Source organism: Salvia splendens, chromosome 10 (genome assembly GCF_004379255.2).
Source record: "Salvia splendens isolate huo1 chromosome 10, SspV2, whole genome shotgun sequence".
NCBI classification, from domain to species: domain Eukaryota; kingdom Viridiplantae; phylum Streptophyta; class Magnoliopsida; order Lamiales; family Lamiaceae; genus Salvia; species Salvia splendens.
Window position 1 is genome coordinate 11,792,483 of NC_056041.1, and position 25,621 is coordinate 11,818,103.

The following is a 25,621-nucleotide window of genomic DNA, read 5'->3' on the forward strand; positions in this document are numbered from 1 at the left end:
TTGGTAAAGAAAAAAAAATCTGAGTTAAGCTGGATAAACAGCCACCACTTACACCGCCGACTCCGCCCCACCCGATTCAACTCTTCAAATCATCTCATTTACGTTCAACCAATTCCGTCTCCCCCACAAATTCAATTCCACAAATCTCTGATTCTCCCTAAATTTTCTATTATGCAGACCTCTGCTATCGTATTCAACACAAAACCTATTTTAGCCTCCATCAATTCCACCAACCATACTAAACAAAGCTCTACCTCTGCTCTCTCTACACCCAAATTTAATCGGACACTGTTAAATAAGGCCATTACTTACCACCCGCCCAAGAATGGTTGTCGCAGACGCTTGTGTTCCGTTACCAGTCAGGTTTGTTGGGGAAATTTTTTGACTTCTGCTGAAATTTGTTCATATTCATGTCTAATTTTTGGATTATGCTGGTTTATAGCGTGGAGTAGGAAATTGAATATCCTGGCTAACTAATTAATGAAACCTTGGTTAATTGCTGCAGCAGCTTCATGGTGTAATAGCAGCTGTGAAATAGTTTTTCCTATAGCGAAGTATGGTTAGGGCCCGTGGTTGAATAAGGATGTGAAATTGAAGCTTGGAAGTAGTATATGTTTTTAGTGGGTTCATAATTAGAGTGCATTTCGGAGTGTTATTTGTTGGTCAGTCCCGTTCTGTAATTAATAAAATGATAGAAACCAATTGATTGCATTTTGCATCACTCTTGTTGGGCTTAAAATGTGTTTCATAAACCAGTAGAATGCACTTCACTTGTTGTAAACATTTTCTTATGGTCATTTATATTGGAACGTGTAAGGATTTTAAACTGCTCAATGAAATATAATTGTAGTTTGATGGTCATGAGCCTTGATGCTCTTGGCAGTTTCTTTAAGTCATTAAGTCATTGATTCAAGATTTAGCAACAATGTTAAATATTACTGTTACCACTTCATACAGTGTATCAATCTCTGTGAGATGACATCTATCCTTATGTCTCAAAGCCATTCTAGGCTTCAAAAAAGGTGCATTTCTTGAATGATTAGTATAGATTATGTAAAATCCACTATATTGTATCTAAAAGTTCTACGGGTTGCCTGTTATCTGGTCCGCACACTCCTTAAAAATCATTTCATTTTGTTTGAAAGGAAATTTACATTTTAAGTCACTTGTGTAAGGTTACTCTCTACTGTGCTCACCTGACCATCTGTAATATCTCTCTTGCTGTTGTCCGTTGTTGCAGACAAGTAGAAGACTTTCTTCCGAGTTCAAAGAACTAGCACCTCATTCACATTTGCTAGCTAATTCACAACAAGTATCTTGCTTCCATTCTTACAATAGAAAGAAAATTGGAGTGAAGAGATTCACCTCTGGATTCTTTGGTGACAAGTCAACCTTTCCTCTTGCAAAGAACCTACCAAATAATTCTGAAGTAAGGCATTAGTGAAACTAGTTTAAATTTTGAAAGAACTGTTTGATGGTGAATATATAAAAGCTTCTCTCACTAGCATGTTATTTACTTGAAAATTGGATTTGTTATCTTGCACCATTTTCTTCTATTGTTCATTTCAACAAAATATATTCTGTTTTCATTTGGGCTGGGTCAAAGTCAAATGTCCATGTTTCTCACTAGTAATAGATAATTGCTGTATTTGATCAATAATTCTGTCACTCTTGGTTTACCTGCTATGTTTTCAATCCTTTCCCAACCACTTGAGGATCAATCTGCATTCTGAATTCAATGTAAAGCAAATATTACATTTTTGGGCGCTGCTTTTATGGAAGATTTATCTATCTTTTACTGTTGTTTGAGGGAATAATAACAGCAAGGAGAAATGAAGAAAAGTTTAATGCAAGTATATATCTTGCTATTCACATAATTGTTCTTCCACATATTCAGTAGTTGAAGATTTTATATCGGCCCCTTTTGGCATTTCCCTTGACATGCATGCACTACTTTGATGAAGTTCCACTGTTTTTCCATCGATTGTCTGAATGATAACTATCTGGGTTTCTCCTATCAATTTGACATTCAGGTAAGAGAACTTCAAATTCCACATGCCTCTGTGGGCCCTGAAGAGCCACATGCCGCAAGTACCACCTGGCCTGATGGTGTTACAGAGAAATCTGGTTTGAGTATAGTAGACACTGAAGCAGAGAGAATAGAATTTGAAAATTTCCTAAGGTTTGAGATTCCTTCTCACCCAAAATTGCACAGAGGACAACTGAAAAATGGACTCCGCTATCTTATTCTGCCAAACAAAGTCCCTCCTAATAGGTATTTTTTCTTTTACGATAACTTTTATGGACATGAAAAATGCATTTTTACGTGATTCAAGAGTATATTGTCAAAATATAGAAGAATGCTTGAAAAATGTAAAAAACAAGTATGATATTTAACAGTTTGCACGCCTCAAGGATATTTAAAAAGAAGAATTCAAACTTTGCTAATAGAGTTAAAACCTGCGTTAGTGAAATGGGAGTTCTGCTGTATTTTCGGGAACATTAGGGAACAAGTTGGGGAAAACATAACATTGGGGATTTACATAGTTTTCCCCTGTAAACATGAGGGTGTATTTGCTACTTTGCCATTCAAACTTTGAAGCTTTCCTTCAACACAGGTAGAGGGTACTGAAATACTTTGCTATATCATGTTCACAAAAGCTAAAGAAGCTTCATTTGTTTTGTTATGTACTTTGGACAGGTTGGGTATCTGTAAGCTCCAAGTGTACACATGATTTTATTGCGGAACTATAAGCAGTGATTATTAAATCATCTGATAGTTTAAGACATGTGTTAGCTGAAAGAAATTCTCACATCCTCTAGTGGAATTTATATTTATACTAGAAAGTTTCTAGAAGAAACTCATGACAGCTCATTAAACAAAGTTATTAAAAGGAACTAGGTATGCAGTGTGGAGTCTATTACTATGATCCAAAAACGAGTAGAGCTTTTGTTTCTCCGTTCTGTTCTTAATATTGTCCTACCTATGAATTATAGGTTTGAAGCTCACATGGAAGTCCATGTTGGGTCAATCGACGAGGAAGATGATGAGCAAGGAATTGCTCATATGATTGAACATGTTGCATTCCTCGGAAGTAAGAAGCGTGAGAAACTTCTTGGAACTGGGGCAAGATCTAACGCTTACACCGACTTCCATCACACGGTGTTTCACATTCACTCACCAACTAGTACACAGGTTTGTGGGGTTTTAATCCCTTCCTTACAAGATACTCTGAATATTATGTTTTGGTGGGTCTATTAACTACTTCGTAGTATGCCTTATTTTGTTTTGCTCTTACTCATTTTTTATATGCTTGGAAAACATTATCAAACTAAATGAAGTAGGGTCCAGGGGAGAAACTCAGGAGAAATCAAGGAAACAAAGCCAATTTTATGTTTCCCCTCTGGATGATGAAGAAAAGGAAGGGCAAGAAAGAAAATAAGTAGCTGTATGATCACGTGAAGACAATTGTATGAAAATAAACAGAGTAATCGATAGTAGTAGTGCAATTGGTGTATATGCTGATATATAGACGTGTCTAAATTAGTGTGACCATTTGTGCCTTTTCTTTTCTGGTTTTCCTCCAGCATTTCTTGTCTCTAGACTCTCTACTTAGTCTAATGGAAGTTTTGATATATAGGACTCTGAAGGTGATTTGCTGCCAGTTGTCCTGGATGCTCTTAATGAGGTATATCAATTCCTTTCGTTTAATGCTTCAAATATAATACACTTAATCCATCCTATGTTGCTCAATAGTTTTGCACTCTCAGTTTTCTTGAGCCTTTTTGTACTTCTCTCTGTTCTTCTCATTATATGCTGTTTAAAACACAACACATTCTTGAATGACTGTAGATTGCGTTTCACCCCAAGTTTCTTTCTTCTCGAGTTGAGAAAGAAAGACGAGCAATTTTGTCAGAACTACAAATGATGAACACCATAGAGTACCGTGTCGATTGCCAGGTATTTAGAACAAGTGACCAGTTTTGATGACTTTTTGTTGTCATGTCATTTTTACTGAAATTCTCTCTTCAATTTTCTTCCCCCCTTTTTACCATTTGTTCCTTTCTTTTGTTGGTACAGTTGTTGCAATACTTGCACTCTGAGAATAAGCTGAGCAAAAGGTTCCCTATAGGATTGGAGGAACAGATTAAGAAATGGGATGCTGATAAAATCAGGAGGTTCCATGAGCGTTGGTATTTTCCAGCAAATGCTACATTGTATATTGTTGGGGACATTGATGACATTCCAAAGACAGTGAACCACATTGAAGTAGGTGACAGCTCCTTTATTAATGATAGGGGGATGATATAGACATAGGATATTTGCATCTCTTTATATTGTCTGGTTGAAATAACAAATAATTTCCTAAACCTTTTCAGGCAGTTTTTGGCAAGATTGGCATGGAAAATGAGGCACCTGTCCCACCTACACCAAGTGCTTTTGGTGCGATGGCCAGTTTCCTTGTTCCTAAGCTGACTGGTGGACTGTCTGGTGGTTTATCTCAGGAAAGGTCTTCTGTTTCCCTGGAGCAAACAAAAAATATCAGGAGGGAGAGGCATGCTGTTCGCCCTCCAGTTCAGCATAACTGGTCTATTCCTGGGAGCTACACAGAAGCTAACCCTCCCCAGATATTTCAGCATGAATTGCTTCAGAATTTCTCAGTCAATATGTTCTGTAAGGTAATTGTCATGTTTTATGCTGCTTTCTGTCCTAACGCGGTGTAGTTGGATAGTGGTGCTGTTTTCTATAAAAAATCATCAATTTCTCTCTATCGCCTTTATATTAGAACAGTTTTAATACTCATGATATGTATATTATATGTCTACTTGAAAAGTTATTTAACCACGGCTGGTATTGCAAGATTCAATGCAAACTAAAAAAAAAATCTAACTGACAAATTCTGATACGATGTCCACAATAAAATTATTCTGCTGCCTCCCTAATTTTTAATTCGGAGCAATGTAAGTTGGTGTAAATGGGTTATATTTATATGCATCCAGAAACATTATATTCATGTCCAATTAACTGTTGATCACACAACTCAAAATGTAGAAGTAGTGATGTACCAAGTGTGGCCATATTTTATCTTAATTCTTTAGTCTAATTACCTTTTGGCTTCTAGAAACTTTTCAGTTTAGAGTCATAAAAGACACGGGGCTGATATTAGTTGATTTAGTTTTTTGTTGAACTGTGAATCATTCGATGTTGTCAGTTTATTCACATCATATCCATAATATTTTGGCTAAAAGGTCATTTCTTGGAGGAATCAATTTCCCTTGGAGGCTTTAAGAATTGTTTTTTCTTGACAGACATTATTGTTGTTTCTCATCAGATCCCAGTCAACAAGGTCCGTACATTTGGTGATTTGCGGAATGTGCTGATGAAGAGAATATTTCTTTCTGCTTTGCATTTCCGCATTAATACAAGATACCAGGTGCCTTGACTGCTCCCCTCTAATATGCTTTTTTGTAAGAAGTCAATCCATGGGTATATCTCCATGCCTGGAGTATACTGTATATCATGATGTACCATTATGGTATTGGTACATGTGCTCAAGCTTAACCCTATTGTCTGCTTTTAAATTTAATTTTGAAAACGACAACACTAATCATTTTGCCTTATTCCAAAATCTGAGCAAAGGCTATGATTTCATGATGGATTGAACTAAGATTCAACCAAATATTCCGTAGAGTTAAAGAGCTATGTTATCTCTTGTTACGGTGCAAACATGATCACTTGTATGCTATTGCAATTTGCTATGCATTTCCCAATTCATTGATCGAATGTGGCTGCTTATAATAAGATATTAAAACATGGATATATTTAAATGTTTCTGGTAAAACTTTGTTGAAGAAATGGAGGTTGATAGGGCCTTACTGGTTTCATGATTTTTATACTCGCTTCGCGGAACTTTAAATGCTAAGTGTTTAATTTTATGCCTTTTTGTTCTCTGAGGTTCTGACAGTACATTATTCATAGTTAGATACATTTGTCATAAATGATTGCAACTACATTATGTTATTTCATGAATTACAAGCTCTAATGTATTATGTTATTTCATGACCATTTTTATCTTGTAATTTGCATCTCAATTAGTGGCATTTGGGCTAATTTAAAGAATTTCTCAGAGTTCCAATCCCCCATTTACTGCGGTCGAATTGGACCACAGTGACTCAGGAAGAGAAGGCTGTACTGTTACAACACTTACTGTGACTGCAGAACCTCGGAATTGGCAAAATGCAATTAAAGTTGCTGTGCAGGAGGTTTGTTTTTCCTCATTTCCTGTATGATCTGTTATTCTCTCTGTGCACCTAGTACCTACATGAGTGTGTACATGTATGCATATGATATGAATGGTATATGCTCTTATTGTTACACACCGGCTTTCATTCTGTGATACATATATTCAAATTCCCTGCATATTGTCATCAAATTTATGGAAAGAACCGATATTTATTTTCCTTCAGTTTGCATGCTAGTTGTTAGCTTATAACAGATAATTTGTTAAAGTTTTCCCAGTTTTATTTCTGAGATATGCTTCTTTATTTTTCTGCTTCTTCAGGTTAGAAGGCTCAAAGAATTTGGTGTGACCAATGGTGAATTAGCCCGGTACCTAGATGCCCTATTAAAAGACAGCGAGCAGTTGGCTGCTATGATTGATAATGTGTCATCGGTGGATAATTTAGACTTCATTATGGAAAGTGATGCACTTGGTCATACTGTAATGGATCAGAGACAAGGACATGAGAGTTTGGTTGCTGTTGCTAGCACAGTTACCCTTGAGGAGGTAATTACTGCCTTGTGGCGGAAGCATAATTGTTTCTTATTGGAGATGGCTGTACATTTTACGTTAGACATGTATATAAAGGTGTTTCAGGACTTGGGACATACTTGTATACATTTTCAATCTATTGGTTTGTCGATATATATAGAAAATTATGTGCAGAGAAAATGTGTGACAAAATAGTGAATATTTGTGCCACCATATATGCAGACTGATGTTTACCTGAGATTTTTTGATACCTCTTAGGTCAACTCTGTTGGTGCAGAGGTATTGGAGTTCATATCTGATTTTGGTAAAAAATCCGCACCGGGCCCTGCAGCTATTGTTGCATGTGTTCCAAAGAAAGTGCATGTTGATGGAATTGGTGAAACTGAATTCAAGATAGAACCGGAAGAGATCTTGGCTGCGATTGAAACTGGTTTAAAGGAACCCATAGAAGCTGAGCCCGAGGTCTTTACCTAAAAAACCTTTTGTGTTTTAATAATCTCAGTTGTGAGGGGGATAACAGCATGACCTAGTGCGCTGCCTCCACTCGGAGAAATATTCCATGTTTCCCTATTTAGAAATTGTGTTTCAAGAAGTGTTGTCAAAGCGATATATCTCTAACTTCTGACTGTTCATTACCGCAGCTTGAAATACCCAAGGAGTTGGTATCATCAGAAAATCTGCAGGAATTGATTTTGCAGCGGCGCCCATCATTTGTTCCTCTTGACCAAGAAAAGAAAATGACAAAGGTTTATGATCAAGATACAGGAATAGTTCAGAGACGTCTTTCGAATGGAATTCCTGTGAATTACAAGGTAACTCATTATGATTTTCATGGTTGATTGAATATTTGCAGTGTTTTGGAGTCCTTGTGATTATTTTGTTTGGAGCATAATTTATGGCTGCCATTTTTTAAGTTGTTTATGAGTAAACATTTACTTACGTAAATAATCAATTGATAATCTTGTTTTCTCATTTTAGTTTCCGAAACTATTTATGTCTGTTTATATAAAAATGTTTTTATAGGGTGTGGGAAAGGTTTAATGAACCTTCTTAAAGCGAGATTACTGGAATCAAAGCTGCAATTTACATAGATTTTTTGGGCACTTAACTTTATATGGTTTTTCGTTCTTATCTTTGAAAAATTAGTGCTTGTTTTTCAATATAAAGCCAGAATGAAATTGCTACTCATGTTCATCAAACCTAGAACTCGTTTGTACAGGGAGCTGTTTGCATCAATATTAATTGGGTATTTTTACTTAATAGTATTAGGGTGGATGGTCAGAATTCCAGACATAATAAAAATATTTTCTTCTCTCTGTCTTGAGTGGGATGATAAGTAAGGCCGTTGATTTTTTTTGGGGTTGGTAATATGTATCCCCCCTATAGAGGCGGGGATATGATTTATCAATCCTCTTGTTAGTAAATCAAAGTTTACATAGAAATAATTTTATCATTTACAACATTGAATCTAGTAAATATTCAATATAACAAATTTTTAATCCACTAAAAAAACCATAGGAAGCCCTTTTTTGTTATTCAAACAAAGGCACTATGAATAGTAACAAATGATGAGCTAGTCACTTCGTCTTGTGCTGCAGTTTTAAGCCACCTACATGCTGCTTAGTAGGGGTGTGCATTCGGGTTTCGGTTCGGTTTTTTGCCAAAACCGAACCAAAACCGAAAAACCGAATTTAGTTCAAAATCCAAACCGAACCGAACCCGAAAAACCGAAACCGAAAAACCGAAAACCGAACTTAAAAAACCGAAAAAACCGAAAAAACCCGAACAAAACCGAAAAACCCGAAAAAAACCGAAAAACTTGAAAAAAAAATATAATATAAATATATATTTATATATGTGTATTTTATTTTAATTTATATATACTAATAGAATATTTATATATAATATAAAATTAATAATACATATAATATATTATATAGTAGAATATATTAAAAGAATATATATATATATTATATATAATATAATATATTAAATTAATAGAATATATATATAATTCGGTTTTTCGGTTTTTCAGTTTTTCTTTGCCCGAACCGAACCGAAAAACCGAAATGTTTTTATTTTTAAAACCGAACCGAACCGAAAAACCGAAAAAACCGAACCGAATTTCAAAATTTCGGTTTGGTTCGGTTCGGATATTCGGTTTCCGGTTTTTTTGCTCACCCCTACTGCTTAGTTATTTGATGTATACTCCTGAGGTCAAACAATCTTTCATGCAACTCCTGTTATTATACTAATAGATTTCCAAAAACGAAGCCAATTGTGGTGTCATGCGACTCATTGTCGGTGGTGGACGCGCAGCTGAAACCGCTGAAGCTAAGGGAGCGGTTATTGTGGGTGTTCGTACTCTGAGTGAAGGAGGTCGTGTGGGAAACTTCTCCCGTGAACAGGTGAGGTAGCAAAAATTTGATTCTCTCATTACCTCATATTTGAGGTAAGTTGATTCCTTCATTTGATACAATATTTACCTGGGTTTCTCTACTACATTTGATAACAATAAAGGATCAATTGATCATAACTTGGAATCAGTTCCAGTACCGCTGTTTCTGACCTTAAGCATACGAGTTATTATTTTTCTTACTTTTGACTTTGGATGATTTGGTTGTTTGCGTCATTACATTGATATACATTCAAAATGATAAACACAAAATAGTATTGTTCCTGTCAAATACTGAACACTTTTCACTCTACATTGTTCCTTGGAATAGTTATAATTACAATAACCATCTGCAGGTAGAACTTTTCTGTGTGAATCATCTGATCAATTGCTCCCTTGAGTCAACCGAGGAATTTATAAGCATGGAATTCCGCTTTACTTTAAGAGATAATGGAATGCGTGCTGCTTTCCAGTTACTTCATATGGTGCTTGAGGTATCGTGAAACCTTCAATCATGTCTAGATTATAATTGAAGTCTGCCTATCTACTGAGTCATTCCTCATGTCATGTCATTTTGATGAGCCACACATGCATTTTCGTCAATTAAGTTTGCTACTACTTTTACCATTCCCCTTTGTGGAGTTAGGAGGTTGATGTGTTGGGAATGAGGCTTATTTCAGATCAGTATCGTTGATAATGCAAAAATTTGTAATCATCCTTGAGAGGATACAAAAGATATTTAGAGATCATATGTTTGGTTTATCTGTGGAACAGGAACTTGATTTATTCACTTCATTAGTTGGAATAATTAAGCTGACAACAGTTGTAGTGAAAATATACTACTATATTTTTCTCAATCTCACTCCTGCCTTGTTGCAGCAAAGTGTTTGGTTGGAAGATGCATTCGACAGAGCAAAGCAGTTATACCTGTCTTACTACCGTTCTATCCCTAAAAGTTTAGAGCGTTCTACTGCCCACAAGCTCATGCTTGCCATGCTGGGTAGAGATGAACGATTTGTTGAGCCCACTCCAAACTCGTTACAACACTTGACACTTGAGCAAGTTAAAGATGCGGTGATGCGTCAATTTGTTAGTGACAACATGGAGGTTAGCATCTATCCACTTCTAGTCATTTCTTTTAAGATGATTTGTGTGACTTTCTTATAATTTTTACATATGGAATGTCTTCACATCTCACAGTGAGGGGTTTCTTTTGCTTGGTTTCTCATTGCCCCCTATCTTCTGTTTGGCAGGTGAGTATTGTTGGGGATTTCGCAGAAGAGGATATCGAGTCTTGTATCTTGGACTATTTGGGTACAGTGGGAGAAAGAAGGGGTTCTGAGGGACCACAAAAGTACAGCCCAATTATATTTCGACCATACACTGCTGATCTGCAGCATCAACAAGTAAGAAATGATCTATACCAATGGTGAATGTATTTTTTCCGTTGAAAGTTGACTATCACCTTCAGTTCTTAAGTTTTGCATGTTTGATCAGTAAACATGTGAATCTGATTGCTTGTTATGGGTGTTATATTTCTTATGTTTATCATTATTTGTGCTTATCCTCGTCCTTAGATTTTCTGTTCAATGGCTTCTTCACAGGTATTCTTGAAGGACACAGATGAGCGAGCATGTGCATATATTGCTGGCCCTGCTCCCAATCGCTGGGGATTTACTTTTGAGGGAAAGAATCTTCTTGAGTCAGTTATCAATGCCTCTGCATTTGGTAAGTTTCTTGTGTCAAAAATAGTAAAACTATCTCAGTTTACCCGAAGCCTCTGCAAGAATGAAAATTACATGTGCTCTTGCTCACGTAATATGAACTGCATATTGGTAATTAATTGTTCTGTACTGTAACGCTGTATTTTTCCAACATGCATATCATATCCACATGCATGAGATTTGAAGAGTGACTTCCTATTAATCTACATCCACTACAATTTCCAAAAGGTAGAAAAGTAGAAACTTACAAGTCTCCCTGTCTATCATGTCAAACAAAAAATTGGACTGGGGAAATAGAGAAAATGGGAACTATGTCAAAGCCAATTGGACCTCAGTTCATTCTGATTCACTTTGTTGCTGATTAATTTTTCTTTGGGGGAAAGGAATAAGTGCTAACCAGAGCTCTACTTTTTTCTTCCCTAATGACAACGACTGATATCAAAGAACCAATCAGCTAGATTATCTTTCTCACTAATGGATAATATGTTGCTTTTGAGTTTTCAAAGTTGATTTTGCTGAAAACATTGTCACTGTTGAAGATATGTAAGTTGAATCGGGAATTTAAGGAATGTTTGTTGTTGAAATATGCTTTTTAATGTGAAAAATATAAATGATAAGTTGATAACAGAGTTTCACATATACTTTGCCTTTTCATGGTCTATAGACCAAATCTGATCCAGAGTTTTTTATATTTAATCAAGCTCTGAGATTTGAATTCAAATTAAAATAAAAATGCACGCTAAGTGAAACTGTCACTGCACTTTAATGTAAACGCACGTTAAGAATGGTGTCTTGGTAGCTGATTGATCTGTGTATTCCCGCTGCCAATGGTGAAATGGATGGCTCTTCTACTTTGCTATAGCTATCATGGTAAAAATGTAATCTGCCTGAAGACGCTTTTATGAAGTTTTTCTTATTAAATAGATTTTTAGATAAAACATGATCTCTAAAGAATACAGCTATTGTTTCCAGGTGAACATCTGAAAGACCAACACAGTAAGTTGGAAAATGCTGTCCAAGGAAAATTACGTGCTCACCCACTATTTTTTGCCATCACAATGGGCTTGTTGCAAGAGATCATAAATTCCAGGTAATATATAGCACTGGATCAACTGTAGCTATTGGTTGTTATGTATATACTATGCTCTCTTTTCTTGGTAATCTGGTGTTTTTTTTAATTAAACTTGAACTCTATCTTTATAAGCACAGTATTACCTAATAGTTAAACACGGAGTGGATTACTAGATGTGACGTTCATATCGTTTAACATTAAGGTTTAATATAAGCACGCTGAATAGAGTGGACATGTTGTACTCGTGTTACTTATCCTGATATACAGTGGCGAAGCCACGTTAGGGCCAAGGGGGCCCATGGTCCCCCCACCAATTTTAGTATGAAATATATATTATATATGGATATTATAAATATATAATGAAGAGGTAGGGCAGCTGGTCACCGTGTGCGTATAAGGCCCTCTTTTCTTGGACAACCCGAGTTCGAGGTCACTCGACTGCATAATTCTTGTTTTTACTTGTTACTATAATTTTTGTTTCTTCATGAAATTACCGTATGCAATGCAGTTTAATTGTAAAAAGTAATTTTCAGATTTGTAAATGACTAAATATAGCATATAATTAAATCGTATTTTAGAATTCTGCTCCTTATTTAAAAATAAATAAATTCTTTAATTTCTTTTGTTATCATTTATATTGAATTTTATGAGTTATTTAATGAATGATAACTAAAAAAATAGTGAAATGATAAGATTTCGTAGTTATGGATAGATGAAATAGTCGACGATTCATCATATGTATCATTAGTTTCTATTGATCATGCTCTAGCTATTTCACTTATATAATCATGCAACTTCTGGCGACGGCACTATTGAAAATACCAATTACCGTTAACATTAATTTGAGCCCCTCAGTATTAATTTCCTGGCTTCGCCACTGCTGATATATGAACTTTAGGCAGGAAATTCTTGTTTGTTTGAAATTTTGAATCATGTTACTTTACCCGCATCACTTTTCTTAAGAGGTTCCCGTTGGTTTGCATGAATCAGATCTCTGAGTGGGTCTTGCTCCCATCACTTTCCCCTTTCCCCAGTATTTTGTTGCACTTATAATTTTTATCTAATTTAATTTTTTTGGTGTCTGTGTAGGCTCTTTACAACAGTCAGGGATTCTCTTGGACTGACATATGATGTGTCATTTGAACTAAACCTGTTTGATCGGTTGAAACTTGGGTGGTATGTAATTTCAGTGACATCAACCCCTGAAAAGGTGCGTGTTTATCCTGTGATGATTTTCCATGTTAACCGTGATCGTTGTATTATTGAATTCAAACAATAAATATGCAGGTACATAAAGCTGTTGATGCTTGCAAGAATGTCCTAAGAGGTCTTCACAGTAACCAGATTGCCCCAAGGGAGTTGGACAGGGTAAGTTGTGTAGTTTTATACTTGCACTGATGATTATTTCCTTGAACTTCCTTTTCCTCTTATTTCTCCTAGAATAATGGATGAGAAGTTGGTAATGGTTTAATAGGTGACCATTTATGTTCCTTTGGTAGTTCTGGGAGTTGGTTTGATGATATTAATCCCAGAACTTGGGTGGACTGCTTTACTATCTCTCTCAGAAAATTCACAAAAAATCAAAGATATATAAGTGTAAGAAACCACTTGTGTGCCTTCATTGCCAGGTGTATGTGCCAATTTTGCTGAAGTGAATTTAGTTTTGGTGGTTCTTTTTGTTTTTCGTCTTCCCAGACTTGTTTAAACTTTTTCTCCGTTCATGCAGGCAAGACGAACTCTGCTTATGCGTCATGAAGCTGAAATCAAGTCAAATGCATATTGGCTAGGATTGATGGCACACTTGCAAGCAACATCTGTCCCAAGAAAGGTAAAGCTTTCTTACTTAATCTTGTAAAAGAAATCTATGATAGATAATTGGTATGCACGACGAGGCATCTCAACAGTGCAATGTTTGTGCTGGGTTGGGTGTCGTGCGACTTGTGGCCAAAAAAAGAAAACTCCAGCATCTTTGGCAGTTTCTCTTTTTCCCTCTCACTTCGGGGGAGAGAATTTAAACTTGTATTTGCTCTTTTATTCAGGATATATCTTGCATCAAAGAACTGATATCTCTATACGAAGCTGCTACTGTTGAAGATGTATACATTGCATACGAGCAGTTGAAGATAGACGAGAATAGCTTGTTCTCTTGCATCGGAATTGCTGGGTCTCAGGCTGGTGAACCTGTCACAGGTGAAGTCAGATGCGTTATGATGAAAAAGTTATTTGTAAACTACTGCTTATATAGCTATTGCATAGCTAGGTACTAACCCTCGTTACACAAATTTCTTTTGCAGCTTCCCCTGAAGAGATTGAATTGCCCGGGGGCCTCCACAACGTAATTCCCGTTGGACGGGGTTCATCAACTATGACACGTCCAACAACATGATGTTTTTATTGAGACAGGTAAAAAAAAGGTATTTCTCTTGCATATGGATAACTTCTGCACTTTTCAAATTTGTGTAACGAACAATTCCGTTGAAACATAATTATTTTCAACATGTACCATTTTTTTTTCTGATGTCTGTAAGTACATGTGCATCATGAAACACGTCAACTCGACAGGTTGAAATTTCATACGAAGGGTTGCTCAGACTGGAGCCTGATGTGCAACAACGGAGATAAAGAAGCTGAGGAACTGCCTTAGATCTCCCAATTCAGGCAGAGCAGCTGCTGATGTGTCTTTGAACTTTGATTTAATGGATGCAAACAAAACATACTTTCTTAAGAAAGCTCACTAAAGTAGAGGATCATAGTGGTTATACACATCTCTTTCGAGATGGTTAGATGGCTGGAATTTTTTCCTTTTAGGATATGTAACATTGTGAATAGTGTAAGAGATCAAACCCTTTCTTATACTTGATAGTGTACTCGAATAATATAGTATCCATACCTATTGAAATGGAAGCTATCTCTTATTTCTTAGTTTGAAGACATTTTTTATATATTTAAATTTTGTTCGACAGTAATCTAAGCAACTATTTTTCAGTACAAGACAACCAAAGAAGGAAATGAACTAATATTCGGAAAATGGGAATTCAGTTGCTAATTTTGCAGACTGATGATGAACTAACTTTTTTCTTTCATTTATATATCATATCACTTAAGTTATATAGACGAGAGTGGGAGTGTAGGACCATCGGTTGATAAGCATTTGATTTTGTGAAAAGCCAAGTTTGTTTAATAGTTAGTGCAAGAGGCAAGCCAGGTTGTAATAAGGGGGCCCAACTAATCCAAATGTGATTGCAAGAAACAACAAATATAGGGATAGGACTTGCAGTTGATAAGGCTGAATATTCACCAGTCCTTCACACCTCAGTTGCTAAATCAGAGTTCTCACTTCCTGCTTGCTTCATCATCTCAGCTCAACCATGGCCTCTGTTTCTGCCAATTTTGTTTGCTCAAGAACTTCAGTTCGATTGCTCAACCAGGTGAAAAAGTTGATATATTCTTGAAAACTTCCAGTAGGTAGATTCTGTTTTTGCATTTTTGGACTAAAAACAAGAAACTGAGAAGCAAAAACGAAATGTAGGTTTACTAATGTACATAAATGTGATGTAATAACGTTATGACCTAAACTGTGTGTTCTTATTATGTTTTGTTGAATTATCTTCCCTACCAAACTGCCCCGTAATGTAATAAGTTGTGGCAGATGATGACGAGCAAGAGTTTAAGGTTGGCAACAGTTGGTTGGGGTAGGACACCTGGTTTCCCTCGTCTCACTTCTTCCCGCTTCCAAATTTCTTGTGCTGTAAGAACTCGGACATCTCTCTCTTCCCTCTTTCTTTCATGTTGAGATACAAATATATGTGTGTGTGCAGGCAAAGAAAGAAACAGTGGACAAAGTGTGTGAGATAGTGAGGAAGCAGCTTGCATTGCCTGCTGACAAGGAAATCACCCCTCAGACTACTTTCACGGATCTTGGAGCCGACTCCCTTGACACTGTAATGTCCCATACTTTCGATAATGACATGATGAAGCAACTTTTGATAATGTCCAAATCTACCTGCCTTTTCTGGTACTGAAAAATCATGAGTTGTATGTTTGTTGTTGACGTGCAGGTGGAGATTGTAATGGGGCTGGAAGAAGAGTTTGACATAACGGTGCAAGAGGATAACCAAGACAACATAAGCTGCATCCAAGAAGCTGCTGATCTCATTGAACAGCTCGTTGCCAGCAAATCTTGATACCTTCTTTCGTGTCAATTTAGGATTATTTTCGTTTACATTTTTGCTATCACAAAACTCAAATATTGTAGTTGGGGACATGAAAGCTCTATTCAAATTTGCCTGTTTGGTAGAATCTTTCATTCAGAGGTATATCACTATCTTGATTTGGTTCTAGCATGGACTTTGGGTGATTTGTACAGCCTCTTCTACTATTGGTGTGCATTATTTCATTACACAAAAATGCAAATTCTTAGTATTAAAAGGACAAGTTTATAGTTCTCTACGTATAAAATAACTACTTATAAAATTATAGAATGAACTGAATTAAGTTGGAAAATAAGATGAAAAGTTAGTGCAGTTATAGGGAACGGAAGGAGCACATTGGAATTCATGAAGAGAATTCTATCCCCATAGATATATCAAGTACATATATTGTACATTTGATTACACTAAAGGTTGTGGTCACTCATACAACTTTTTTTTCAGAAAATACACTACGCGATTCATACAAACATTACTACTATTATTTTATTGATTTTTTGGCACAATTATATGAACAATATTCATATAATTATCTTGTTTTAAACATCATTACAAGTATGCGTACCCCATACAAGAACTAGAACATCTACTCCGTATTAAAATATTTGTTACAAGAGAAGCTAAGCCCACACTAGATACATCCATTTATGCAAAATTAAACATAACTCTACATTAGGTCCACAAAATTAATGAGGCACCGTAGATAGTAAGCATGCTCATGGTATAGCTTCATAACCTTCTGAATTTCCATTTCTACCATTCCACGCGACAACGATGACAATAACAACAAGCCCCAAAAGGGCGACTGGCCAAACGAATTCGGGCACCATCGTAAATTTAGACGCCTGTAAGTTGTAACCCAAATTCAAAAATAAATGATACTACAAATTATTAATAGTAAGTAATTATTTGTTGGTGTAGGGAAGGCATGTAAAAATACTCACCAGGGTTGGAAGAGGCTTAGGATCAGTGTGAGCAAGTAAGAGGTAAAACAAGGCCATGACTCCAGTATGGCTTTCAAGGCTGCTATAGTTTGATACAAGAGTGAGCGTCTCTCCCACCGAAATCTTGACTGGTGCATCCGGTGTCGGGTAACACGTGGACATCCCCACGATAAAACCAACCTCGTTTCCAGCTTCATTTCCTTCCCCATATATTGGCTTCGATGAGCATATGGGTCTTCCTCCCTGTTTCAAATACACGTGTCAACTGTTGCGTTCAAAGTAGCATCTCACATCGGAGAATTAGAAAAAGTTAATTACCTGGCCATATAGTGTGGTGCCTACACCCCCGGCATGTTGGTGTCCAACCCCATACACTACTTCTCCACCAACCGGAAAACTAAAACTCACACTTTCCGTATCAACGCAGCCATCTTTCTCGACTCCACCACCACAAGATTCAACTCCATATTCAACCTACACAACAACTCATCAATCTAATTAGAATAACAATATTCTAACACAAATCAAGTTTGTGAAGTTTAAAATCAATTACCTTACAATGGTGAGTAGCTCTGATTCCTTTGGATTGATCAGCTTTTGTCCAAACATCAGTGACGTCGAGAATGTAGATATCAACGGGTAGAATTGAAGATGAATCCCATTCCACATATTTCACAGTATACCTCAAATAAATTCTCTTATTTTCGCCATGAAACCCTTGTTTGAGTCTGCATCTACCATCATCAGGACAGCAGTGTAATCCACCTCCGGCTTCAGAAAAACCGTAGAGATCACACCTGCACTCCGTGCATCCCATTTTATCATCTGCTCCACGCGTGTCAATGGCGTGCACATTCAGCACCCACCCTTCCTCATACCCTGTATAAATGGTACATATATATTTATTGATCTTGAAATTTTACACTACAAATTAAGTTAATTTATCTATTTTCGTACTCACTCTCTCCACAAAAAGTATTCTATCATAGCCTACTTTTGTCATTTTAGTGTGTCCCGCAAAATCAGTCCACTTTCTATTTTTAGAAACATTTTCACTACACATTAAACTACTAATAAGGTTGATGATCCTAGTATACACTAATACTATTTCAATTGCTTTCCTTTTTCTCTTTCATATTTTATGAATTTCACATTAAGTCAATCCAAAAGCATCTATTTTTAGGGGACGAAGAGAGTATTATTAGTGAAGTACCTTCCGGGATAGTGGCCGGATCTCCGACCTGGATTGCATAGGGATGAGGAATATAAGTCGATGTTCTGCGCGTTTCAGCTCCCACACCAAAATACTGAGACAATCCATTCTCGCAAATCCCACTGTTTCTCACGATGCTCAGATCATTATCTCCACTACTGTTTCTCCGAGCAAAGTATCGGTTGAGAACCCAGTGATGGAGATAAACTTGATGGAGAGGCACCGGATCTCCTCTCTCATCAACTAACTCCGCGTTGAAGCTCTTCAGCCCGATGTGTCCGCCTGGGAAATCGACCTTGAAGTAGTTCTTGTTGGACACTAATCCGGGCTCCATCACTATCTCCGGCGACCGGAAAACCTCGGTTTTTACGACGTTTGTAGCTGCCATGGTAGTGGTTTGATGATGAATGACTAGGAATAGGATTGTTATCATGATTATTGCAAGGTTTGCTGCCATTTTTGGTGGTGGGAGAATCAAGAAGAGTGTTTGGATTTGTGTTGTGTATAACTAGTAAATAATGCTCTTTTCGACGATTAGGTGATTAATGGACATACACAAAATCTAAGAACACGTATATTATAATATGATTTGACGCAAATCACAAGACTTTTATGGCATGTTCCAGAATATGGATACAAACAACGTTTAAAATAATTGAGATAAAAAAGAGAGAGAGAATAGTATAATACTATTATAGAGTAGTTGTAGTTGTATACGAAACTAAACATGGGCTAGATGTGGACATTCTGTATGATTTTATTTACACTAATGAAAGTTACCACAAGAAAAATAGCCAAATGGAAAAAATCGAGGGTTGAAATTGACAATTAATTAAGTGATTGGAAGTATATGCAATGACGCATAATCAAGTAGGCTGTTATGTGTATCAATATATGCCATGTATTAACACTATTGATTAATATAATTTTGTTTTATACTCCAAATTTCGTAAAACTAATGTATCTCGTGACATGTTATTTGTTTAGAAGATAGATACAATCCCATACCTCTTCATTTGCATTTTCTTTAATACGCCAAATCGAGGGTGGAATATCTTGTTATAAAGCACAATACGAAGTCATTATACAAATAAAATTATTATTTGAGACATGTTTGTAACAAAAGAAGCTTATGCGAAATGTCTATCAAATTCGGAAAATGATTCTAAGTAACTTCTTCAATTAACTCTTAGATAAGAGTAATATTTACTTGCCAGAAACAAATGTTTGGAATATGTAATTACTTAAAAACTATCGCGTGACTTTGGAGATTAAATGGCAAAAACAATAATAACGCCTCCGGGGATCGAACCCCGCGTGACAGGCAGGAATACTTACTAATAATATACTACGACGACTTGGTGATGATCTCATGAATAATATCATACTTCACTTTCTTTCTCGAATTTTATGTTCCATTTTCATGGATTTCTAAATTAAAAAATGGCTCATTTACAATAATGATGACATACTACCCAATAAAATGAATTGATATTAGTACTACTTTTAGACACTGCAAATGAAAATAGAAAAGTATTATGCTTCTAGTGGATCAACAGTTTAATACAGCCACCCTGAAACAAACATTGAAAACCAATGTCTTAAGCGGATCGCCATTTTCAAACAACATAACCTCCTAGTGAAAAGCTACAAATTTCATACAGTTCATCAGTGTAATGGATATAATGAGCTGGTATTGCCCACGGCACGGCCGTTGGCAGACCAAGTCCGGCCACCATCACAGTCGACGGCGTCACCTGATAAACATTTCACGGACAAACATCGAACACAGTGCCGACAACACCAGCGGTCCGAGTTAAGCCTAAACTACCACAGGCTCGGGTGCTGCCGGCTCGGGAGGGGTGCCGCTGCTCCCGTTGAGGACGATCACATTTCCATCGGAATCCACATCGACAATAACAGAGTCGCCTTCCTTGATCTCGCGCGCGAGCATCTTCTCTGCCATGCTATCCTCTAAGAGTCTCATGATGGCTCTCCGGAGAGGCCTAGCTCCGTAGCTCGGGTTGTAACCTTCGTCAACCACCCTATCTCTGAATCTCTCAGTCACCTGAAGCTCAATTTCCTTGGTTTTGAGCCTCTCAAAGACCTCCTTGAGCATTATATCAGCAATCTCCTTCACCTCGAGTTTGGTGAGCTGCCGGAATACTATCATTTCGTCCAATCTGTTCAAGAACTCCGGCCGGAAGTACTGTTTCAGCTCTTCCGTTACCAAACTCTTGATACGGTTGTAACTGCTGTCCTTCTCGTCGTAGTCCAGATCAAAACCTATACGACGGCCTCCCTTCTCGATCACACTGCTTCCAACGTTTGATGTCATGATGAGCAGTGTGTTTTTGAAGTCGACGGTTCTACCTTTGCTGTCGGTCAACCTTCCATCTTCAAGAATTTGAAGCATCATGTTGAAGACATCAGGGTGAGCCTTCTCAATCTCATCAAAGAGCACAACGGTGTACGGGCGGCGGCGAACGGCCTCTGTTAGCTGCCCACCTTCAGTGTAACCAACATAACCAGGAGGGGAACCAATGAGCTTCGATACAGTGTGTCTCTCCATGAACTCACTCATATCGAGCCGGATCATGGCCTCTTCAGATCCAAAGTAGTAGGCTGCGAGTGCTTTAGCCAATTCTGATTTCCCCACACCAGTTGGACCAGAGAAGATGAAGCTAGCGATAGGGCGGTTCGGATTCTTGAGACCAACACGGGCGCGGCGAATAGCACGACTGATGGCTTTGACAGCTTCGTCTTGCCCAATGACCCTTGTGTGAAGGGTCTCCTCCATCTTGAGGAGTCTGTCGGATTCGTCAGTGGACACCTTCTCTACAGGAATGCCAGTCCAAGAAGAAACAATGTGTTGAATGTCAACCTCTGTGACTACTGGACCTCCATCACCAGCCTCACTCTCTGCCTTTGACATCTCCTTGTTTTTGTCTACGAGAGCCGATATCTGTGCCTTAAGATCCATTTCTCTATCACGTAGCTCTCCAGCCTAACAATTTGATTGACATCAGTTAGTTCGGGAACCGAGCATGTATAATCACCAGAGAGATGAAACATTCTAACTACCTTATAACTACAACGAGAACATATACTATACATCATAATTTAAAATTTACCTTCTCAAAATCTTGACCTCGGACAGCCTCGTTCTTCTCCTTCGTTATCTGCCTGAGTTCTCTCTCAAGCTCTCTAGCTTCCTCAGGTAGCTGCAGAGGATAAAATGATAAATCACCTTCATATAATACCACCACTTCATATAACACCGATAAACGGTAAGTGAACTTCTAAGGGCCTACCTGTGCATGACGAAGTCGGACTCGCGAGCCAGCTTCATCGACCAAGTCAATTGCCTTATCAGGCAAAAAGCGATCGCTATAACAGGCGAAATGATAGTTAGTACAGAGCTAATTGGAAATAAAAAACTTATACAAACATTTTGAAAAGGGAAAATAATAGCACTTGAAGTGGCAAACAAAATCAAAGATGATAAACCCTCTATCCACTTAATAAGCAATTAGCAATGAATGCAAACTAACCATTAGAGGTTGAAAACTCTATACCTGATATACTGATATGACAATTGTGCTGCAGCAACTAAAGATTCATCAGTGTAACGAAGCTTGTGGTGAATCTCGTAGCGCTCACGAAGCCCTTTAAGAATCTGAATGGTTTCATCCACTGTTGGTTCAGGGACCTTGACAGGTTGAAACCTCCTTTCGAGTGCAGGATCCTTCTCGATGTGTTTCCGGTACTCATCAAGTGTAGTGGCACCTATACACTGCAAGTAGATCTAAGTCAGCATTGATAAACAAATATTTATTTCTCGAAAAAAAAAACTCACAGTGAAGTGCATATCACAAACATAACAAATAATGGATTATTTGGAACGCATACTGCATCTTTTCCTAGAAACTTTCATTGCATATGATGCAAAAGTAGCTGGCTAGTACGGAGTACAACAATAACATACATCCCTGCTTACCTGTAATTCACCACGAGCCAAAGCAGGCTTCAATATGTTTGCAGCATCAATTGCCCCCTCGGCAGCTCCTGCACCAATCAATGTGTGCACCTCATCGATGAAGAGAATAATTTCATCACTTTGTTTAATTTCCTCCATAAGCTTCTTCAATCTTTCTTCAAATTCACCACGATACTTCGTCCCAGCAACAAGAAGCCCCATATCTAGAGTGATAACCTGATATAGGCCAAAATAAACATTCAATGGTTATAGAAAAAAACATGGAAATGAACAAATGAGGACTTCCTTCTCAAAATTGTGGTTCCAGTATAGCAGCATCAATAATCAGAACACAGAAGGAGAAAAAATGTGAAGAAATATCTATTTTCCATCATTATCACTAAATACTATATTTCATACATCCAAATTTAAGTCCGTGCATCTTCTCATAGTTTGTCCCCCAGGTTAACCATTCAGCCAAACAGCATATATGCTTTTTAGTTTTCATCATCATCATAATGCCATCAACTAACTAACCTTTTTCCCCTCAATGGTCTCTGGAACATCCCCAGTGGCAATTCTCTGAGCGAGGCCCTCAGCAATGGCTGTCTTCCCAACTCCTGGTTCTCCAATGAGACATGGGTTATTTTTAGTGCGACGTCCCAGAATTTGAGTCACACGCTCAATTTGATCCTGCCTTCCGACAACTGGGTCCAGCTTACCCTGAAATAATCAAGAGGGTTCGATTAAGAAGAGCCTTCATAAAAAATTTTAAATAAGATATAGAACCCAAGAAGAATATTACCTCCTCTGCTAGCTTGGTCAAATTGGTACCATACTCCTCCAGTGTGGGCATCTTATTGCCAGAGCTGCCACCTCCAACACCAGCTCCAACAGCCTCAGCACTTTCACCCACCATTCTAATAACCTAACCACCCGTAACAGTTTGTTAAATTTAAAAGTTACAAAAAAAAGTGCAATAAAGAAAAAGAGAAAGAAACACTTGCCTGAGTTCTAATGTTGCTGGGGTCAGCACCTATATTCTCAAGGACACGAGCTGCCACACCTTCACCCTCACGGAGCAATCCCAACAACAAGTGCTCCGAGCCAATGTAATTGTGACCTGAATCAACAGTAAGTGCCAACATGAAAACTTAGATGACAAACAGGTCCAATACAAAAATCATTTTGAAAATCAAAAGGCTAAAGCTTAACAAAATAACATAGTCAACGCTGCAAGATAGTTATATCCATTCAGAGATGAAAACAAAAGGCATGCACTAACAATCAATAAGGTACTGAATTAGAACATGATAAGAAAAAAAAAAGTGCAAAACAAATTTACCGAGCTGACGAGCTTCCTCTAAAGAGAGTTCTAAAACGCGCTTTGCACGGGGCGTAAAAGGGATCTCCACGGCCACAAACCCACTCCCTCGTCCAATGATTTTCTCAACCTCTACACGTGCATCCTTGAGATTTATCCCCATGGACTTAAGGACCTTAGCAGCAATACCAGTGCCCTCACCAATAAGCCCAAGCAAGATCTGTTCGGTTCCAACAAAGTTATGGCCAAGCCGTCTTGCCTCTTCCTGCGCAAGCATAATGACTTTAATAGCTTTTTCTGTGAAGCGCTCAAACATTGCTCGTGGCCCCATTCTTTGTTTCTTCCCTCGCTTGCCAAAGGTGACTGACGCAACCTTTGATTGAAGTGTCTGGCCACTTCTCCTCACCAACATGTCCAAGGCATTAGCTCCTCGGAGTCCTGAGTAACTCCTCACTGTCACATGAGACGACTTTGTAGAGCAGAGCATTGTGGATGCCTTTTTGTTTTTGATCGATCCCTCAAACTGGCCATTATTTACAAAACCAACCGAAGATGGCAAATTGGTCGATTGAACTAAAACACGTGCCATGTCTACCTCAAAGGACTGCATAAAGAATCAAAATTAATTAGTTAGATAGCTCGCTCAAGCAGAGCAAAAATCACTAGACCAACAATTGGTTGATCATCAATATACACAAAATATGCATCCCTACAACCAACGAGTTCCACGATATTAATTAACAAGAAATCAACTTTTTTCCACAAGCAAAGAATATACGTGGAGTCTTCCCGCAGCTGAAATAAGATCAAGATGTTGATTGCTGTCCGAATTCAGATACAAGTAGAAAGCTCAAATCTTAGCAAAAAACAATACTTTGCACAATATAATTACAGACTCATACTGATAGTAGGAAATACTACCAAAATCCCAAAATAAACCTGGACTTATCCAAACAGCAATTCTGATTGCATACAATCAATTAACAAAAACAACACTAATTTCCAATCACAAAGACCAGGTTTTTTCAACGAAGCATCGAATTAATTGAAGGACACAAAAAACCCATAACAGAGCCGGAACCCACGTCGATAAATCAGGTGAAGAAGAATAATAGCTCACCTAAATGAACGAAAAAGGCAATCGCAGTCGCCGATACACTAATCCGACAATAAAAGATGAATAAATTTATAAATAAGGAGTAAAAGGGTCCCTTCCGTTTTCTAGAGAGAGGAAGAAGAGGCACCCCTAAATTTAGTCGGCCGGATTTTCACGTGCTCAATTGCCGATATGCCAGCAAGAGATATATAGATAAATGTGGATGATAAATCGATAATAGCCTCTCTCTCTCTCCTCTTTGATTTTTTTTCTATTTTATTTTACAGACTTTTAACGTTTTTGCCATTTTTCGATGCAGCGACGAAATTATCTCGAAATGTTGGATTCGAGAGTCAGATGATCTGACGGTTCCAGTTCATTTATCTTGCGCTGCAAACTATCTGGATAACAGTCTTATGCGTGCATAGAATAGTTGTACACGTTAACAATGGGTATTGTTGTAAACAAGGTACAATATTTTAATGCGTGGCCACAGCTATTTCCAGATTATTATTGTGGTAGGTTGGAGTTTCTGGATTTACCTATTTTACCCCTGTGCCAATATTTTATTGGTTGCTTTTATCTGTTTTTTTCAATGAAACAATAATATTAACAATTTCTCATTTATTCGATTGTGATCCCAACCTCCTATTTATTGGTAATAGTTTAAAAATATTTAAGTTGTGTTTGTTGTCTTTGATTTGTATTTTTTTATGTTGAAAAGTAAGACATCGAACCTATACAATTTTGTGATCCTAACCTCCTATTTATTGGTAATTTCTCGAAATGATTATTTTAAAATTTTCATGTCATAAAAATTTCTCATTAGACCTTGAAATAGAAATATAGAAAGAATTGACCAAGTACATTAGAAAACAAAAAAAAAACAAAAA

At 37.4% G+C, this 25,621-nt stretch overlaps 4 protein-coding genes across 8 annotated transcripts; 2 read left to right on the forward strand and 2 right to left on the reverse strand.

Moving 5' to 3' along the window:
- LOC121751280 (stromal processing peptidase, chloroplastic-like) lies at nt 1-14,886 on the forward strand. Of its 5 annotated transcripts, XM_042145996.1 has the most exons (25): nt 1-363; nt 1,241-1,429; nt 2,034-2,275; nt 2,998-3,196; nt 3,642-3,689; nt 3,854-3,961; nt 4,082-4,270; nt 4,381-4,680; nt 5,334-5,435; nt 6,130-6,264; nt 6,564-6,788; nt 7,032-7,235; nt 7,415-7,585; nt 9,032-9,181; nt 9,525-9,662; nt 10,048-10,275; nt 10,422-10,574; nt 10,773-10,896; nt 11,865-11,982; nt 13,054-13,174; nt 13,252-13,332; nt 13,691-13,792; nt 14,004-14,154; nt 14,259-14,378; nt 14,527-14,886. In XM_042145996.1, the coding sequence occupies exons 1-24, from the start codon at nt 172-174 to the stop codon at nt 14,348-14,350; spliced, it is 3,762 nt and encodes a 1,253-aa protein (XP_042001930.1). In that variant the 5' UTR covers nt 1-171; the 3' UTR covers nt 14,351-14,378; nt 14,527-14,886. The 5 variants fall into 5 exon arrangements, 1 of the variants encoding a protein (XP_042001930.1); XR_006040046.1 differs by lacking the exons at nt 14,259-14,378; nt 14,527-14,886 and adding an exon at nt 13,439-13,560 and having other exon boundaries at nt 14,004-14,043; XR_006040047.1 differs by lacking the exons at nt 14,259-14,378; nt 14,527-14,886 and adding an exon at nt 13,439-13,594 and having other exon boundaries at nt 14,004-14,019.
- Nucleotides 14,887-15,237: 351 nt separating this feature from the next.
- LOC121751281 (acyl carrier protein 1, chloroplastic-like) lies at nt 15,238-16,304 on the forward strand. Its single transcript, XM_042145997.1, has 4 exons — nt 15,238-15,392; nt 15,614-15,712; nt 15,783-15,905; nt 16,023-16,304. Exons 1-4 carry the CDS (start codon nt 15,333-15,335, stop codon nt 16,146-16,148), a joined length of 408 nt encoding a protein of 135 aa, XP_042001931.1. The 5' UTR covers nt 15,238-15,332; the 3' UTR covers nt 16,149-16,304.
- A 328-nt stretch (nt 16,305-16,632) lies between these two features.
- Nucleotides 16,633-18,884, reverse strand: LOC121750581. Its single transcript, XM_042145139.1, has 5 exons — nt 18,330-18,884; nt 17,670-17,995; nt 17,435-17,590; nt 17,117-17,359; nt 16,633-17,017 (listed from the first exon to the last, which is right to left on the reverse strand). The coding sequence occupies exons 1-5, from the start codon at nt 18,784-18,786 to the stop codon at nt 16,889-16,891; spliced, it is 1,311 nt and encodes a 436-aa protein (XP_042001073.1). The 5' UTR covers nt 18,787-18,884; the 3' UTR covers nt 16,633-16,888.
- A 965-nt stretch (nt 18,885-19,849) lies between these two features.
- On the reverse strand, nt 19,850-24,984 carry LOC121750673 (ATP-dependent Clp protease ATP-binding subunit ClpA homolog CD4B, chloroplastic-like). Its single transcript, XM_042145253.1, has 10 exons — nt 24,753-24,984; nt 23,654-24,236; nt 23,316-23,431; nt 23,114-23,236; nt 22,846-23,031; nt 22,330-22,545; nt 21,908-22,125; nt 21,644-21,719; nt 21,464-21,553; nt 19,850-21,336 (listed from the first exon to the last, which is right to left on the reverse strand). Exons 2-10 carry the CDS (start codon nt 24,219-24,221, stop codon nt 20,152-20,154), a joined length of 2,778 nt encoding a protein of 925 aa, XP_042001187.1. The 5' UTR covers nt 24,222-24,236; nt 24,753-24,984; the 3' UTR covers nt 19,850-20,151.
- Between the last annotated feature and the right edge of the window lie 637 nt (nt 24,985-25,621).